The 15,203-nt window shown below is 48.4% G+C and overlaps 1 protein-coding gene across 2 annotated transcripts; it reads right to left on the reverse strand.

Moving 5' to 3' along the window:
- Positions 1 to 29: 29 nt before the first annotated feature.
- LOC117431548 (phospholipid transfer protein-like) lies at positions 30 to 10,880 on the reverse strand. 2 transcript variants are annotated; one of them, XM_034908089.2, is made up of 16 exons: positions 10,713 to 10,880; positions 6,891 to 7,010; positions 6,515 to 6,614; positions 5,600 to 5,728; positions 5,004 to 5,159; positions 4,809 to 4,872; positions 4,631 to 4,694; positions 4,426 to 4,517; positions 3,387 to 3,563; positions 3,063 to 3,122; positions 2,414 to 2,578; positions 2,160 to 2,227; positions 1,718 to 1,760; positions 1,563 to 1,626; positions 1,292 to 1,368; positions 30 to 999 (listed from the first exon to the last, which is right to left on the reverse strand). In XM_034908089.2, the coding sequence occupies exons 2-16, from the start codon at positions 6,997 to 6,999 to the stop codon at positions 904 to 906; spliced, it is 1,464 nt and encodes a 487-aa protein (XP_034763980.1). In that variant the 5' UTR covers positions 7,000 to 7,010; positions 10,713 to 10,880; the 3' UTR covers positions 30 to 903. The 2 variants fall into 2 exon arrangements, with proteins under 2 accessions (XP_034763980.1, XP_033908469.2); XM_034052578.3 differs by lacking the exon at positions 10,713 to 10,880 and adding an exon at positions 7,995 to 8,195.
- Positions 10,881 to 15,203: the final 4,323 nt, after the last annotated feature.

Consider the following 15,203-nt stretch of genomic DNA (forward strand, 5'->3'; position numbering starts at 1 on the left):
CAACTGGGAATAAAATAAGTCTTTGAAAGTAAACTTGAATACATTTTATTTGATATTTTATTTTGTTTTCAACTTGGTTTTAGTAAAGGGAAAATGATGGAATGTCAATTGAACCTCTCTCTCTCTCTCTCTCTCTCTCTCTCTCTCTCTGTCTCACTCTCTTCCTGGGTTACTGTGATGGGCTGAGCAGCAGTTAATAAAGAAACACTTTTCTGAATACATTTTAAAACATGCAGCTATATGAATTAGCACACAACATCATCAGCTAAAATCATTAACAAGGCTGATTGCAGGGATATAAAAACAACAGTATTTGTGCATGTCAGGGGTACTTCTGAATAGAGCACAGCTAGTGCAGGAGACAGGGAAGGGACTAGATGCGCTGTCACAGCAGAGAAAGCTCCGGGGTACGAGCAGGTCAGAGGTGCCTCTGTTCTAATTTTCTCTGGATTTGGAAGCACAGAGATGATGTTCTGGTGGAGAGCCCTTGTCTAGGTGTGCAGTGCACAGATTCTTCAGGTCTGGACTCCTTGTACCACAGAGCAGCACAGCTTCTTGTTGCATGAACCTGGGAGTTCATTCTGTGATTATTTTCACATCTGCACTCGCCACCCAAAGCCTTCCCCGGGGATTCCAGATTTCTCCTTCTTGTATTAATTACCGCCAGTGTTTAAAAAGGAATGTGGTGCCCCTGCAGACTCCGCTGCCTAGTAGCATTTCGTGAAGCCTCTTTAAAAAGAATTTCTGCTAATAAGCGGGCGTTTGTTGTTACGGTACCATGTTTTGTTTTATGTTTTCTAAGCATGAAGCGAATAATGTTCATGTAAACAGCTCTGTAGACAGAAACAAACCAAAAAAGCTCCTGTTGTTTGTAGGGAGTGGAGCGGGGCACCGGCTGCCCGCTCAGTTCGTCAGGCTTTTGGGCTCGGCACGGTTCCTCTCAATCACCTCCCGCAGACCTTTGCTGAAGTGCAGGTTAGCTCCAATGGTTATGAAACCCTGGGGGGGGGGAGCAGGGAGCAGACGGGTGAAGAACTGACACACTATACAGAAACTACATTAACTAATCTGAGACGAGAGGGGAGAGGGGAGAGGGGAGAGGGGAGGGGGGGGAGAGGGGAGAGGGGAGAGGGGAGAGGGGAGAGAGGGGAGAGGGGAGAGAGGAGAGGGGAGAGAACCAGGAGCAGACAGGTGTCGAACTGACTCACTATACAGAAACTACATGAACTGATCTGAGGGGATAGGAGAGAGAGGAGAGGGGAGAGAGGGGAGAAGGAGGAGAGAGGCTTACCATGTGGTTTTCCACCACTTCTTCAGTAAAGTCCATTCCCTCTGGCAGAGGGATCTGTACCCCTTTCTTTGTCCGGTCTGCAGAGAGAGATAGAGAGGGACAAGGCACAGACTCACTACAACAGGCATACGAGTTGAAGTAATTGGGCTTTCTTTCACCCTTCTGCAGGAGCCTTTCCTAGCGAATATTACACACTGAAAGGTTTTGGCAGAAACAGTGGCCACCGTACACAAGGTCAGCGATGCACCCAGCCTCCTCTGCTGTGACTCACCGTTAATAATAGGCATGACAGCCAGCTGTAACAGAGTCTTTAGTGGGGTCTGCAGAGGGATCAACTGGAAGAAAGAAAGAAAAATCCCTCTTAGTTTCTGAATCTTAAACACACCGCCCTGCTGATGAGAGTGCGAGCTCGTGCTTTTTACATACCGCCAATGATTCCAGGGCAGACTGATTGGAGAAGATCTTAAATCTGTCAAACAATAAACAGTTCAAAAGTGCGTAAGCATTTGTTGCAGAATACTGTATGTTTTTACCGTACCATGCACGTTTCAGTTGGCATCATTCAAAGTGATCTGGTTCCAACTTGTCAAGCAGTTTGGATTCAGAGACACAGCAGTACATCCTGTTGATCTGCTTGTGATTTGCCCTGGGGATCGGGGGCGAGGTGAAATGCATTGCAGTGGAGAACTGCTGTGTGTGTGTGCGTGTGTGTCAGTGTGTGTGCGTGCGTGCGTGTGTGTGTGTGTCAGTGTGTGCGTGCGTGTGTGTGTGTGTGTGTCAGTGTGTGTATGTGTGTGTGCCTGCGTGCATGTGTGCGTGCGTGCGTGCGTGCGTGTGCGTGTGTGTGTGCGTGCCTGCGTCACTGTACCTGCGCAGGTCCATGTGGAGCGCCAGCTTCTTGCCCTTCATAGACACTTTGGCGCTCATCTTGCACTCCTAGGAACAGCAACACGATAAAGAAAACTGTGAGGGACAGGGATGGGGGACAGGGACGGGGGACGGGGACAGGGTATTTTAATGATGTTAAAGCTTGTATGTCTAATAATTAGGGGTTCAATGCATCACCATGGGGGTTCATCCAGAGTCAGGACAGTGTTATTTAGATCCTGTTACAGTGCTCACCATGGTCATGCTGGAGAGCTGGACGGGCTCCTGGCCCGGAGGGAGCAGCAGGATGCTGACCACGGCCGTGACCGACACACTCGTCCCCGAGGGCTTGATGACGCATCGGGGCGCCGTGGTGACCTCCAGCTCCAGGGACATGGGGGCCTCGGCAATGGAGGGGTTCTGGAGGGAGGGGGAGAGAGGGAGAGGGAGAGAGGGGGAGGGAGAGATGGGGAGGGAGAGAGAGGGATGGAGAGAGAGAGAGAGAGTGAGGGAGAGAGAGAGGGAGGGAGGGAGAGAGAGAGACAGAGAGAGAGGGAGGGAGAGGGAGAGGGAGAGGGAGGGAGGGAGGGAGGGGGGAGAGAGAGAGAGAGAGAGAGAGAGAGAGAGAGAGAGAGGGAGAGGAAAGAGAGAGTGAGGGAGGGAGGGAGTTAAAAGACCTAATAGCTTATTAGCTCAGGAGTTAAAGCTTTATGAATGGGGTGTTTTATTTCTGCAGAAGTAAAGTTAATCTGAACCAGATGATTAACACTAATCTCAGAATTAAGCATGAAATCAGGCTTCGGTGTATTAAAGTTCAGTTCTGTTAATGCTGCCATTCTTCACTTTCCTGCTGAGAAATGAACTCTGGGAATGGGTTCTGGTTTTAATAAGTCTCTTTCCTTACCAGCAACATGATTGTTCCAAAGTAGGAGGTCCTCAGCAACATCTCCAAGTCTTTGGGCATCTGAAAAAGTAAACTCGCATTACCCTGACTGCAGTGAAACCAGCCTGCAGAGGCCAGAAACTGTCACACCTGCTGCTTTTCAGTTAAATCGCTTCAGCATAGCAGCGACTCCCCTCCTGTTGGCCTTTCTCCAGGACGTGATTTTGTAACCACCAGCCCTGCGTTAATCAGAGCTGAAGGATATGTGCCATCTCTCTCATGTGAATGTCAGAGCCCTGCGGGTCGCCCTCTAGTGGCTGCCCCGGGAGTTGCGTCTCTGCCCACCTTGTCGTGTGAGATGCGGATGTTCAGGACCCCGGCCTTGAAGTAGGAGAGCATGCCGCTGTCGAAGAAGTACTCGGAGAGGGACAGGTACACCATGCGGTCGTACTCCCGGATCACCGGCTCCACGGCGTAGTTCACTAGCGTGTCGTTCTCGTTCTGGAGCTCGAAGAACATGCCCTGCAGGAGAGGGGAGGGGGGGGGGGAGATCACACAGTGATCACGGTGAGCTAGCTCTCTGTCAGTCTCTTAGAGATCACACTGTCAGATCACTGTGAGCTAGCTCTCTGTCAGTCTCTTAGAGATCACACTGTCAGATCACGGTGAGCTAGCTCTCTGTCAGTCTCTTAGAGATCACACTGTCAGATCACGGTGAGCTAGCTCTCTGTCAGTCTCTTAGAGATCACACTGTCAGATCACGGTGAGCTAGCTCTCTGTCAGTCTCTTAGAGAGCACACTGTCAGATCACTGTGAGCTAGCTCTCTGTCAGTCTCTTAGAGATCACACTGTCAGATCACGGTGAGCTAGCTCTCTGTCAGTCTCTTAGAGAGCACACTGTCAGATCACTGTGAGCTAGCTCTCTGTCAGTCTCTTAGAGAGCACACTGTCAGATCACTGTGAGCTAGCTCTCTGTCAGTCTCTTAGAGATCACACTGTCAGATCACGGTGAGCTAGCTCTCTGTCAGTCTCTTAGAGAGCACACTGTCAGATCACTGTGAGCTAGCTCTCTGTCAGTCTCTTAGAGAGCACACTGTCAGATCACGGTGAGCTAGCTCTCTGTCAGTCTCTTAGAGATCACACTGTCAGATCACGGTGAGCTAGCTCTCTGTCAGTCTCTTAGAGATCACACTGTCAGATCACAGTGAGCTAGCTCTCTGTCAGTCTGAACCTTCCAATCTCACCCCTTAGTTCCAGAACCCCAAAAATAACAAATACTGTGGTGTTCTATAGCATAGGACCAAACGCAACAGTTTACTGTTTGAAATACTACTGCAGGTTTGTTTATAGTGTCTATGAGGACAATGCTTCCGGCTCTGCATACCCTGAAGTCCATGTCAAGGTTCTCAGAGGTCACCACGGGGTCACTGAGGAGGGAGTAATCGATCCCCACGTATTTATCCACCTTCGTCCGAACTGTGGGGGAGATGCAGAGACCAAACAAACACAGGAGCTCAATGCATGTTTAGTAAGTATTCACAAGGGTTTTCATTGCAAATAAATACAATGCTGTGCATGTAGGAACTTACCAGGCACTGTGTCCAGCACGGAATTCAACAGCACCAAACCAGCATTGTTTAGGACGGGGCAGATCTGAGAGAGACACAAAGGAGACAGAGGGGTAAAAGGCCTGCGAAAGCCAGTGTGAAAGCAGTCTGAAGAAGGCTGTGCCGTGTAACTGGGCAGACTGGGGGGACTGGGGGTTACCTGCTGGTTGAGGAGGAAGCGCATCCCTGTGGTGATGAAGGTGGCCAGGAGGTCATACACCCTCCTGTGGAGAGAAAGAGAACAACAACCTTCAGAAAAAAAACGGCTGTTAGCGTGTTAGCACAAGACGTAACGCAAGAGCCCAGCGGCCCTTCATTACAATTCAGAGAGAGAGACGATCCCGGTGTTTCTTACCTCAGGGTGCCGCTGAACTCGGCACGCATTTTGCCGACGGCTGCGTCGCAGGAGATGTTGGATATTTTGAGGCGCCCCAGGGAATCCTTGGACAGCCTGACAGCCGTGTGGATGTTGACTCCCTCCGCTGAGGCATTGATCGAACCCGCGTCAGTACTGAGGGGTCACAACAGCACTGTTAGTGTGGGGAAGACAACTGCAGCTAGGCATCCTGCAGACACAGCTTTAACACAGGGGCCACTGAAAGAACTCTTCAACCTGAGGTGCGTTCAAAAAACCTTTCGTACTCGAAGTGTCCTTTGGAACAGGAACAGCCCACTAACTTACAGGCAGCTCTGTGGAAGCTCGTCTGATCTGAATCTTGTGGAAATGAATGATCCCCTTAGAAAAGTCCCCCTCTCTATTTTGCACGGTGTTCCTACAGTTTGAGCTTGCTTTTTTCCCATGGCTGAACAATGCATTTTGCCAGAGTTTACCCAGGTTTATTAATATGCTTTAGTATACCTCTCTGGACTTTACAAGGCTTGCCTATGCTTTGCCATACGCTGCATTACACTTTTGCAAGGGATTGTGCAGTGGCTGGCGAGGAGACTCACAAGAACCAGTAGAAGATGCGGCGCATGAAGTTGAGGCTGATGGAGGAGTTGTGCACCTCGAAGACCAGACCGAAATCAGGCTGGAAGCGCAGGTCTGAAGAGGTCAGGTTCAGCTCAGTGATCCTCACACTGCGGGACAAGCACAGCAAGTGTGAAACACCAGCAGCAAACAACCACTCCTGTTTTCAATCCCGATTCCTTTTGCAACTCCACGCCCACGTCCAGTTCCTTAGTTTCAAGGACTTGGGGTTGGGATTGATATTTTAGAGGCAATTTAAGGTGACTTCAATTGAAGTGATTTGTTGCCATTGTGAGAAGCTCATTTTAACAGAATGCTGCTGATTGCAATTTTGATCAAAGCTGTGTTGGAACTGGAATTGGAATTGGAATTGGAATTGGAATTGGAATTGGAATTGGAACTGGAAAAAGTAATTGCAGAACGACAATGCAGAAACACAAGAACAAGCAGCACAGTTGATTCAATACCGAACAGGTTCAGCCGGGTGCAGACCTGCACAGTGAGGCTTGGCTCCAGGGGAAGCACGTCCTTTGTATTTCAAGAGATGATCGATGGACGTGAACACACAGTACAAGCAGGCAAAAGACTCCCCTGGTTCTCCGTTATGGGCATGTCCAAACACAATGTAACTGTGCCTGCTGCACCATCCCAATGACCATGGGGCAGCATAGAGCAATCCACATCAAAAGATGGGACGCAACTCCTCAAGACAGCTGCTTTCTGTGTGAATACTTATACTGTAGCTTTTTCCAGAGCAAAATCATTGCTTTATTTAAATTCCACAACACTATCCAGTCTGCTTTGAGGTGTGGTGCCTCACCTCTTCCCAGCAGCTCTGGAGAGTGTTTCCAGGTCACTGAGCTCGGGATGCCCTGGTGGGCCGGGCTGAGTCTTACTTGTTGATGGTGTATTGGAAGCGACCCTCCTTCCCAGACAGGTCTGGAATGGTGATGTTCTCCAGCTCCTCCTCTACAAACTTCAAACTCTCCTGCTTCACTGAGGAGAGAGAGGAAGAGAGACAGTGAGGGGAGAGAGAGGGAGAGAGACAGTGAGGGGAGAGAGAGGGAGAGAGACAGTGAGGGGAGAGAGAGGGAGAGTGACAGTGAGGGGAGAGAGACAGTGAGGGGAGAGAGAGGGAGAGAGACAGTGAGGGGAGAGAGACAGTGAGGGGAGAGAGAGGGAGAGAGACTGAGGCACAGGACATTATTTATTATTAGTAGTAGTAGTAGTAGGAGCATTGTGTTTGCTGTTGTTAAGACGCCCATTTCTTACGCAGCTCAAGGCCCTTGGCGGTGATTCGGATCTTGCAGCCGGGGGTGAAAGCGGTCGCCATGGCGATCACAGACACCAGGATGAAGACGGCAGTTCTCCATTGGGCCATGTCTTCTGGTTCTGCAGAAGAGGAGAGCTGTCAGTCAAGCAGGGCGACCAGGCCGAGCGCCACGCAAACACACACACACACATGCATGCACAGACACACACACACACACACGTACACACACACACACGCACACACACACACACGCACACACACACGCACACACACTGGAGGTGTTTAACTGAGTGTGTCAGGGTCTGAGCTCCAGCCCTCTCTGCAGGAACAGGCCAGGGTCAGCGCAGCATAAAGCAAGGGCATCCTGTCGAGGTCAGCCAACAGGCTACCTCCTCGAGGGGCCCCAGAAACAGAAACCCCAGGCTCTGCTCACAGGCCACACACAGTTCATCCCTAGACAGCCAAACACACGCTCGTAACAAGACTAAAGAAACAACGACACCCGGCAGACAAAGGCTTCCACTAAGTGTCTTTCTCAAGCCACTTTCACCCTGCGGCTGAGGAAAGAGCAGACATGGGCAGATTGAAACACACACAAGACGTGACCAAGAAGCCCCGTCCTTTAAACAAACACACGTACTATTATACAGTATTCATAAGCACCCCCACACCCAAACACTCAGTGACCTACATGTGCAACACACTCACTCATACACAGCTGTGTGACCAGACTGATCCTCCAGAAATACAAAGAGCAATAAAACACTGCACACACACACACAAAAACACACAACATTCATGTGATCTAAACATGCACAAGTATGTGTTTATGGTATGAATCATAGATGTTCTGTTCCCCCAGAATTGCTACAGCCTGGCATTGTCGTAGGGACAGCCGCATCTAAGCAGATTTTATCCATCTCTCCATCCTCCATCCTCTCTCTCTCTCTCCATCTCAATCTCTCTCACACTCTGAGAGCGAAGGCTCTGATGCTGACACTGCACCAACACTACCCCTCGCACAGCACTTATTCTTAAAACCTGCTCATAATAAAGAGCCCCTCCATCCCTCCTCTCTCCTCTCTCCTCTCTCCTCTTCTTGCCTTGTCCCTGCTTGGTCGAGTCCTCAATCCCAGGATAACCCGCTGGCTGCTTGGCTCTCGTTGATGCCTGTGCTGGAAACCCAGATTTGTGTCTTGCTTCTGCCTGTGCTGATGTCTTTGTGTGCGAGCAGCAATCGCTATAGAAACTGCCTAGCTCTGAGAGGAGGAGGAGGAGGAGGGGAGGGCAGGGGGGAGTGCTCAGTTACCCAAATGGATTCCTGAGCCGGTGACCCAAAGAGCAGAAACATCCTGCATTACTTAAGACTTCAGGAAATGCAACGCAGGGTTCAGACCTCCCACAGCCTCTTCTAACCCTCTCCCCAAACCCCAGCTGGGAGCTATCAACGTCAGTGTCCCAATAAACAAAACAAGGGGTTACTATAGGATACTGCAGGATGAGAAGGAACGCAGAAAAACTAAACAAAACTGAAGCAGAGAACTGGATCTGAGAGCCAGCTAATTCAATACAGTCTAGTGTAGAGAACTCAGTGCTGTGGATCTGAGAGCCAGCTAATTCAATACAGTCTAGTATAGAGAACTCAGTGCTGTGGATCTGAGAGCCAGCTAATTCAATACAGTCTAGTGTAGAGAACTCAGTGCTGTACTGGGGATCTGAGAGCCAGCTAATTCAATACAGTCTAGTATAGAGAACTCAGTGCTGTGGATCTGAGAGCCAGCTAATTCAATGCAGTCTAGCATAGAGAACTCAGTGCTGCACTGGGGATCTGAGAACCAGCTAATTCAATGCAGTCTAGTGTAGAGAACTCAGTGCTGCACTGTGGATCTGAGAGCCAGCTAATTCAATGCAGTCTAGTGTAGAGAACTCAGTGCTGTGGATCTGAGAGCCAGCTAATTCAATACAGTCTAGTATAGAGAGCTCAGTGCTGCACTGGGGATCTGAGAGTCAGCTAATTCAATACAGTCTAGTATAGAGAGCTCAGTGCTGCACTGTGGATCTGAGAGTCAGCTAATTCAATACAGTCTAGTGTAGAGAGCTCAGTGCTGGGGATCTGAGAGCCAGCTAATTCAATACAGTCTAGTATAGAGAGCTCAGTGCTGCACTGGGGATCTGAGAGTCAGCTAATTCAATACAGTCTAGTGTAGAGAGCTCAGTGCTGCACTGTGGATCTGAGAGTCAGCTAATTCAATACAGTCTAGTATAGAGAGCTCAGTGCTGGGGATCTGAGACACACATTCAAGTGTTGGATTGTTTCGAGGAATTCCTCTTACTTTCCCTTTCCGCCTCTCTAACAGATCATTCTTCACTGTTGGCCGGGGTTCAGAGAAGCTGGTGTTGCAACAGCCCAGGATACCAGGAACAGTGTGGGACAGCAGATCAACAGATTTAGTGGAATAACCCGTCCTAATACCCTCCACCATTAACACACACACACACACACGCACAGGCGCATAGACGCACACACACACACACACACGCACAGGCGCATAGACGCACACACACGCACACACACGCACGGACGCACAGGTGCATAGAAGCACACACACACACACTCACGCACACACGCACGCACACACACACACAGACACAGGCACAGACACAAACAGACTGACACACATGCACCTGCTGGACAAAAAAGACATTACAGCTGCAGCACACAGCTATGACATCCCACCCACACAGACACTCCCTTCACAAGGTCAATCAAGACAATGCTGTCGGCTTCAGGTGAAATAGAGAACCCTCATACGAACGATGGGGCTCCAGGTCAGCGTGTAACTCACAACCCCACACACTGAACAGAGCAAACGGAAGAGCCTGCCATCGCCTGTCAGTGAGTGCCATCGCCTGTCAGAGAGTGCCATCGCCTGTCAGAGAGTGAACAGCAAGTTCACTCTCATGGATACAAGTCAGGTTTGTTCTCTCTGTGCAGGTTTACTGATGGATTTATTGTTAAAAAGCCTTGGGCTTTTCCAATGTACCAAAAACAAGCTTTATCAGGAAAGCAAACCAGGTCTATTAAACACACACTTCTCTCCAGGGCTGTGAGACACACACTTCTCTCCAGGGCTGTGAGACGCTTCTCTCCAGGGCTGTGAGACACACACTTCTCTCCAGGGCTGTGAGACACACACTTCTCTCCAGGGCTGTGAGACACACACTTCTCTCCAGGGCTGTGAGACACACACTTCTCTCCAGGGCTGTGAGACGCTTCTCTCCAGGGCTGTGAGACACACACTTCTCTCCAGGGCTGTGAGACACACACTTCTCTCCAGGGCTGTGAGACACACACTTCTCTCCAGGGCTGTGAGACACACACTTCTCTCCAGGGCTGTGAGACACACACTTCTCTCCAGGGCTGTGAGACGCACACTTCTCTCCAGGGCTGTTAAAATGCCTCAGCTCTCTGAGTTTGGTTTTGGCCACTTCCCCCGACTCTTATTCCCTCTCATCCTGCGCACTGAATGCGACTGACTCACATCCCTTCAGAGAAGTGGCTCCCGACTGCCACTGCCATGACAACACAAACACTACCTTTCAAAAAACACATAAAGGGCACCCTGTTCATGTCCGGGACACAAACTGGGCCAGGCTTACCTTTGCCAGTGCCATTGTAGTGGAGGGGCTGCTGAGCTGGTGTGAACGAGGACCCCTTTCTGCTTGTTAGAGAGACAGTCACCTTTGTGCAGCATTACTTCAACAGAAAGCCTCGCCGTTTTACCCAATAGCGGACTTACCCAAGGGACTCGAATACTTACAGTGTGCTGCTGGCAGTCTGCTTCTTGTTCCAGCTCTGCTGAGACGCTCCCCAGGTCTGTGAGTTCAGCTGAGTCGGGTGATGTGTGGCTGGCTGCACTCTGACAGGCTGGTTTGGGTGTGCTAGCTGGATTTGCAGGAGTCTCTCTCTCTCTCTCTCTCTCTCTCTCTCTCTCTCTCTCTGGGAGCTGTGGTTATATAGGCTGTAGAGACTCTCAGGGCTGGAGGATTGGCTTGTATGATTCACGTGACTGTTGTGTGGTCACTTTAATCACAGTAATTAACTTCAGATACATGGAAAGTGCTGACAGTCAGTCGTTCAGTGTGAGCCTACTGTAATCAGACACTGCTGAGCTTTCCCTCTCTATGGTGGAACTAATTAAGAACACAGCAAAACCAGGAATGGCTCAAACTGCTCTGCAATGGGAAAGCTTCCACATTCTGCAGACGGCAACGTGCTTGTCATCAGAGCTTGTCCCGTGCATAGCAATGCGTTGATGGTCTCCTCCCCGAGCCCAGTATCCAGTCTCTCGTGTAATTGGTAAGGACAGGGTTGAACCTCAAAGCAGCGATGAGATCGTTTGGTAGCACTAAGCATCCCCCAGCAAACCAGTCCCTTTGAAGCCTCTGCCTGTATTTATTATTCCCGTCCCAGAACAGCAGCAGGGCAGGGAGGGCCTGGGGATGAAGGGGAGAGCGGCAAAACCACAGAGCCTGCCTCGCCCAAAGTGGCTCCTTGAAAACGGGGCTGCGGCTGGAGAGCTCTCCCCTCCCTGGCACTCGCTGCAGGGATCAGCACTTTGGCTCAGCAGTGCTGCCAGCTGTCCCTCTCGCTCGGAGGCACAGTCCCGCGGTTTGACCTCTCAAGGCGAGGGGGTCGTGTTGATGAAGGCTCTGTCGACTTCCCTTAGTTTGTAATCAGTTTTATGACCATGTTGTTTATGATCCAGTGTTTCAATGTAGGGAGGTTTGACCTCATCAAGTGTTTTCTTTTCCTGTGCATGAACCTGCATTCCGTATGTCTAAAAACACGGGTCCGATTCACTGTAAAAGTAGGGTATGTATTCAGTGCCAGCAGCAATGAGCCTCGACACACTGACACTATTCCACAATTTCACCAAGACGACAGCGAGAGAGCCACTGGAAATGTAGCTCTCGGTTCACGCCTTGTCGTACGAACAGAGAACGTCCCCACAGTTCTCCCAAAGCACCTCAGTCCTGGTTTGAACCCAGGTCTCCGGTGCTGAGATTCTTCACCCACTGAGCCACCTCCCCTGTTTGGACTCCAGTGCAGACAGACACTTACATACAGTGCCTTGCGAAAGTATTCGGCCCCCTTGAACTTTGCGACCTTTTGCCACATTTCAGGCTTCAAACATAAAGATATGAAACTGTAATTTTTTGTGAAGAATCAACAACAAGTGGGACACAATCATGAAGTGGAACGAAATTTATTGGATATTTCAAACTTTTTTAACAAATAAAAAACTGAAAAATTGGGCGTGCAAAATTATTCAGCCCCTTTACTTTCAGTGCAGCAAACTCTCTCCAGAAGTTCAGTGAGGATCTCTGAATGATCCAATGTTGACCTAAATGACTAATGATGATAAATAGAATCCACCTGTGTGTAATCAAGTCTCCGTATAAATGCACCTGCACTGTGATAGTCTCAGAGGTCCGTTTAAAGCGCAGAGAGCATCATGAAGAACAAGGAACACACAGGCAGGTCCGAGATACTGTTGTGGAGAAGTTTAAAGCCGGATTTGGATACAAAAAGATTTCCCAAGCTTTAAACATCCCAAGGAGCACTGTGCAAGCGATAATATTGAAATGGAAGGAGTATCAGACCACTGCAAATCTACCAAGACCTGGCCGTCCCTCTAAACTTTCAGCTCATACAAGGAGAAGACTGATCAGAGATGCAGCCAAGAGGCCCATGATCACTCTGGATGAACTGCAGAGATCTACAGCTGAGGTGGGAGACTCTGTCCATAGGACAACAATCAGTCGTATACTGCACAAATCTGGCCTTTATGGAAGAGTGGCAAGAAGAAAGCCATTTCTTAAAGATATCCATAAAAAGTGTTGTTTACAGTTTGCCACAAGCCACCTGGGAGACACACCAAACATGTGGAAGAAGGTGCTCTGGTCAGATGAAACCAAAATCGAACTTTTTGGCAACAATGCAAAACGTTATGTTTGGCGTAAAAGCAACACAGCTCATCACCCTGAACACACCATCCCCACTGTCAAACATGGTGGTGGCAGCATCATGGTTTGGGCCTGCTTTTCTTCAGCAGGGACAGGGAAGATGGTTAAAATTGATGGGAAGATGGATGGAGCCAAATACAGGACCATTCTGGAAGAAAACCTGATGGAGTCTGCAAAAGACCTGAGACTGGGACGGAGATTTGTCTTCCAACAAGACAATGATCCAAAACATAAAGCAAAATCTACAATGGAATGGTTCACAAATAAACATATCCAGGTGTTAGAATGGCCAAGTCAAAGTCCAGACCTGAATCCAATCGAGAATCTGTGGAAAGAACTGAAAAATGCTGTTCACAAATGCTCTCCATCCAACCTCACTGAGCTCGAGCTGTTTTGCAAGGAGGAATGGGCAAAAATTTCAGTCTCTCGATGTGCAAAACTGATAGAGACATACCCCAAGCGACTTACAGCTGTAATCGCAGCAAAAGGTGGCGCTACAAAGTATTAACTTAAGGGGGCTGAATAATTTTGCACGGCCAATTGTTCAGTTTTTTATTTGTTAAAAAAGTTTGAAATATCCAATAAATTTCGTTCCACTTCATGATTGTGTCCCACTTGTTGTTGATTCTTCACAAAAAATTACAGTTTCATATCTTTATGTTTGAAGCCTGAAATGTGGCAAAAGGTCGCAAAGTTCAAGGGGGCCGAATACTTTCGCAAGGCACTGTATAATTACCAATTTCACAAACTCACAAATCACTCTGCAGCTCTGCTCTTTTTTTGCATCACGTTCACATTTTATAGTAAAACAGATACGATGCACTGATACAATATTCTGGGTCAACGCTGGTCTATAGTATCCAAAAGTCTGCTGGTACAGCCTTAGCCTGCTGAGAGATCAGTCAGCATTGCTGAAAGGAGGGACGGAGGCTGAACGCAAGGGTTCACCTCCCAGCAGCTGTGGCTCTGCTTGGTTTAGTCAATTGCGTCACAGTGATAACCTGTGTCCAGTGCCCCCACCAGCCTATAAACCCACAGGGCAGGTTTTCCCTTTTCAGTACAAAGTGAACGAGAGAGGCACCTTCAAAAAGAAGCCATTTGTCTTTACCAGACACCTGTTTGACTTCATTGTGTTGTCGAAGACCCATCACCAAATGCAGGTCCGCCTGGCCAGGAAACAGCGCCCTCTTCAGGCTGTGCGTGGCATTGCTCAAAGCTGATGAATGTAATTACAGTGTGAGGAAAAGCCGTAAGACTGGTTTGATTGCAATTACAGTACAAAACATGAACTGTGGGGCAGTCAGGGTGTCATTCGGTTTTTATGAGCTGGCATTTAGCATCAGATCTTAAAGGAGGGCTAACCGACAATTCTCATTTCTATAGCGCCTTCATCACAAGAATCCCAAAGCGCTACACACACGCAAAAAAAACCAGTAAAACCATTCAATAAAAAAAACAAGTCTAATACAGAATGTGACATAATCGAAAGCTGTTTTATTTAAAAAAGGTGCAACAGTTTTTTTTTAATTGTTTTATTCACAACAGGCAATGTTTGTACAGACAATAACAGTTGTTACACAATACAATACAATCAGTAGTACGCGTAAGTTGAAATGACAGAAAATAAACATTATAGTAAATAATTACGTTTGAGAGTGATTATGACTAAGAGCAGTTAAACTATTTGGTTATAATAGTAAATTCCATTAGGAGCAAGTAGCAAGTTCAATAAATGGATAAAAACGATAAAAACAACGTGAATACGGTTATCTTTAAGAGTAAAATGAAGTACAAGATTCATAAAGTATCATTGTGATTGAGAGCTGTAGAATACAGCAAAGTGCGCGCAGTTCAGAGCACACGATGATCGAGTCGAGAGCTGTGAGGCGCTCCAAACGAAGCTGAAAATATTAAGAGAAACCCTTACGCGTGTATTCAGCACACACTTTACATAAACGACCGGGAACAAGAAAAGCAACGAATCTCTACTGCAAGCGACGAAGGAAAATAGTCTCGGCTCTGTTTTAGACCAACGTGCATGAGTAAACAAGGACTTGTGTGCGCTTAACACAATCACGGCTAGTGTTATTATACAACCCACATCCAATTTATGTTTGTGTTAGCCAATGGGAAACAGCTGTTCAATTTAACCCCCCCCCCAATAGTTTTAGCACCGTACTACCAAAATAACACCATTACTCGCAATGTACTGCGTTACATTCACATCATTAAAAACAAAACGAGTGCAGCAGTGTGGCGTAGTGGTTAGGGCTCTGGACCCC

Source organism: Acipenser ruthenus, chromosome 29 (assembly GCF_902713425.1).
Source record: "Acipenser ruthenus chromosome 29, fAciRut3.2 maternal haplotype, whole genome shotgun sequence".
Classification (NCBI taxonomy): Eukaryota; Metazoa; Chordata; class Actinopteri; order Acipenseriformes; family Acipenseridae; genus Acipenser; species Acipenser ruthenus.

Bases quoted from the DNA above. Each gene is read 5' to 3' on its own strand.
- LOC117431548 (XM_034908089.2), bottom strand. From the start codon at position 6,999: ATGGCCCAATGGAGAACTGCCGTCTTCATCCTGGTGTCTGTGATCGCC. The intron at 6,615-6,890 runs GTAAGAAATGGG...CTCTCTCCTCAG, and splicing joins CGCCAAGGGCCTTGAGCTGC to TGAAGCAGGAGAGTTTGAAG. The intron at 5,729-6,514 runs GTAAGACTCAGC...CTTGTCCCGCAG, and splicing joins TTCCAATACACCATCAACAA to TGTGAGGATCACTGAGCTGA.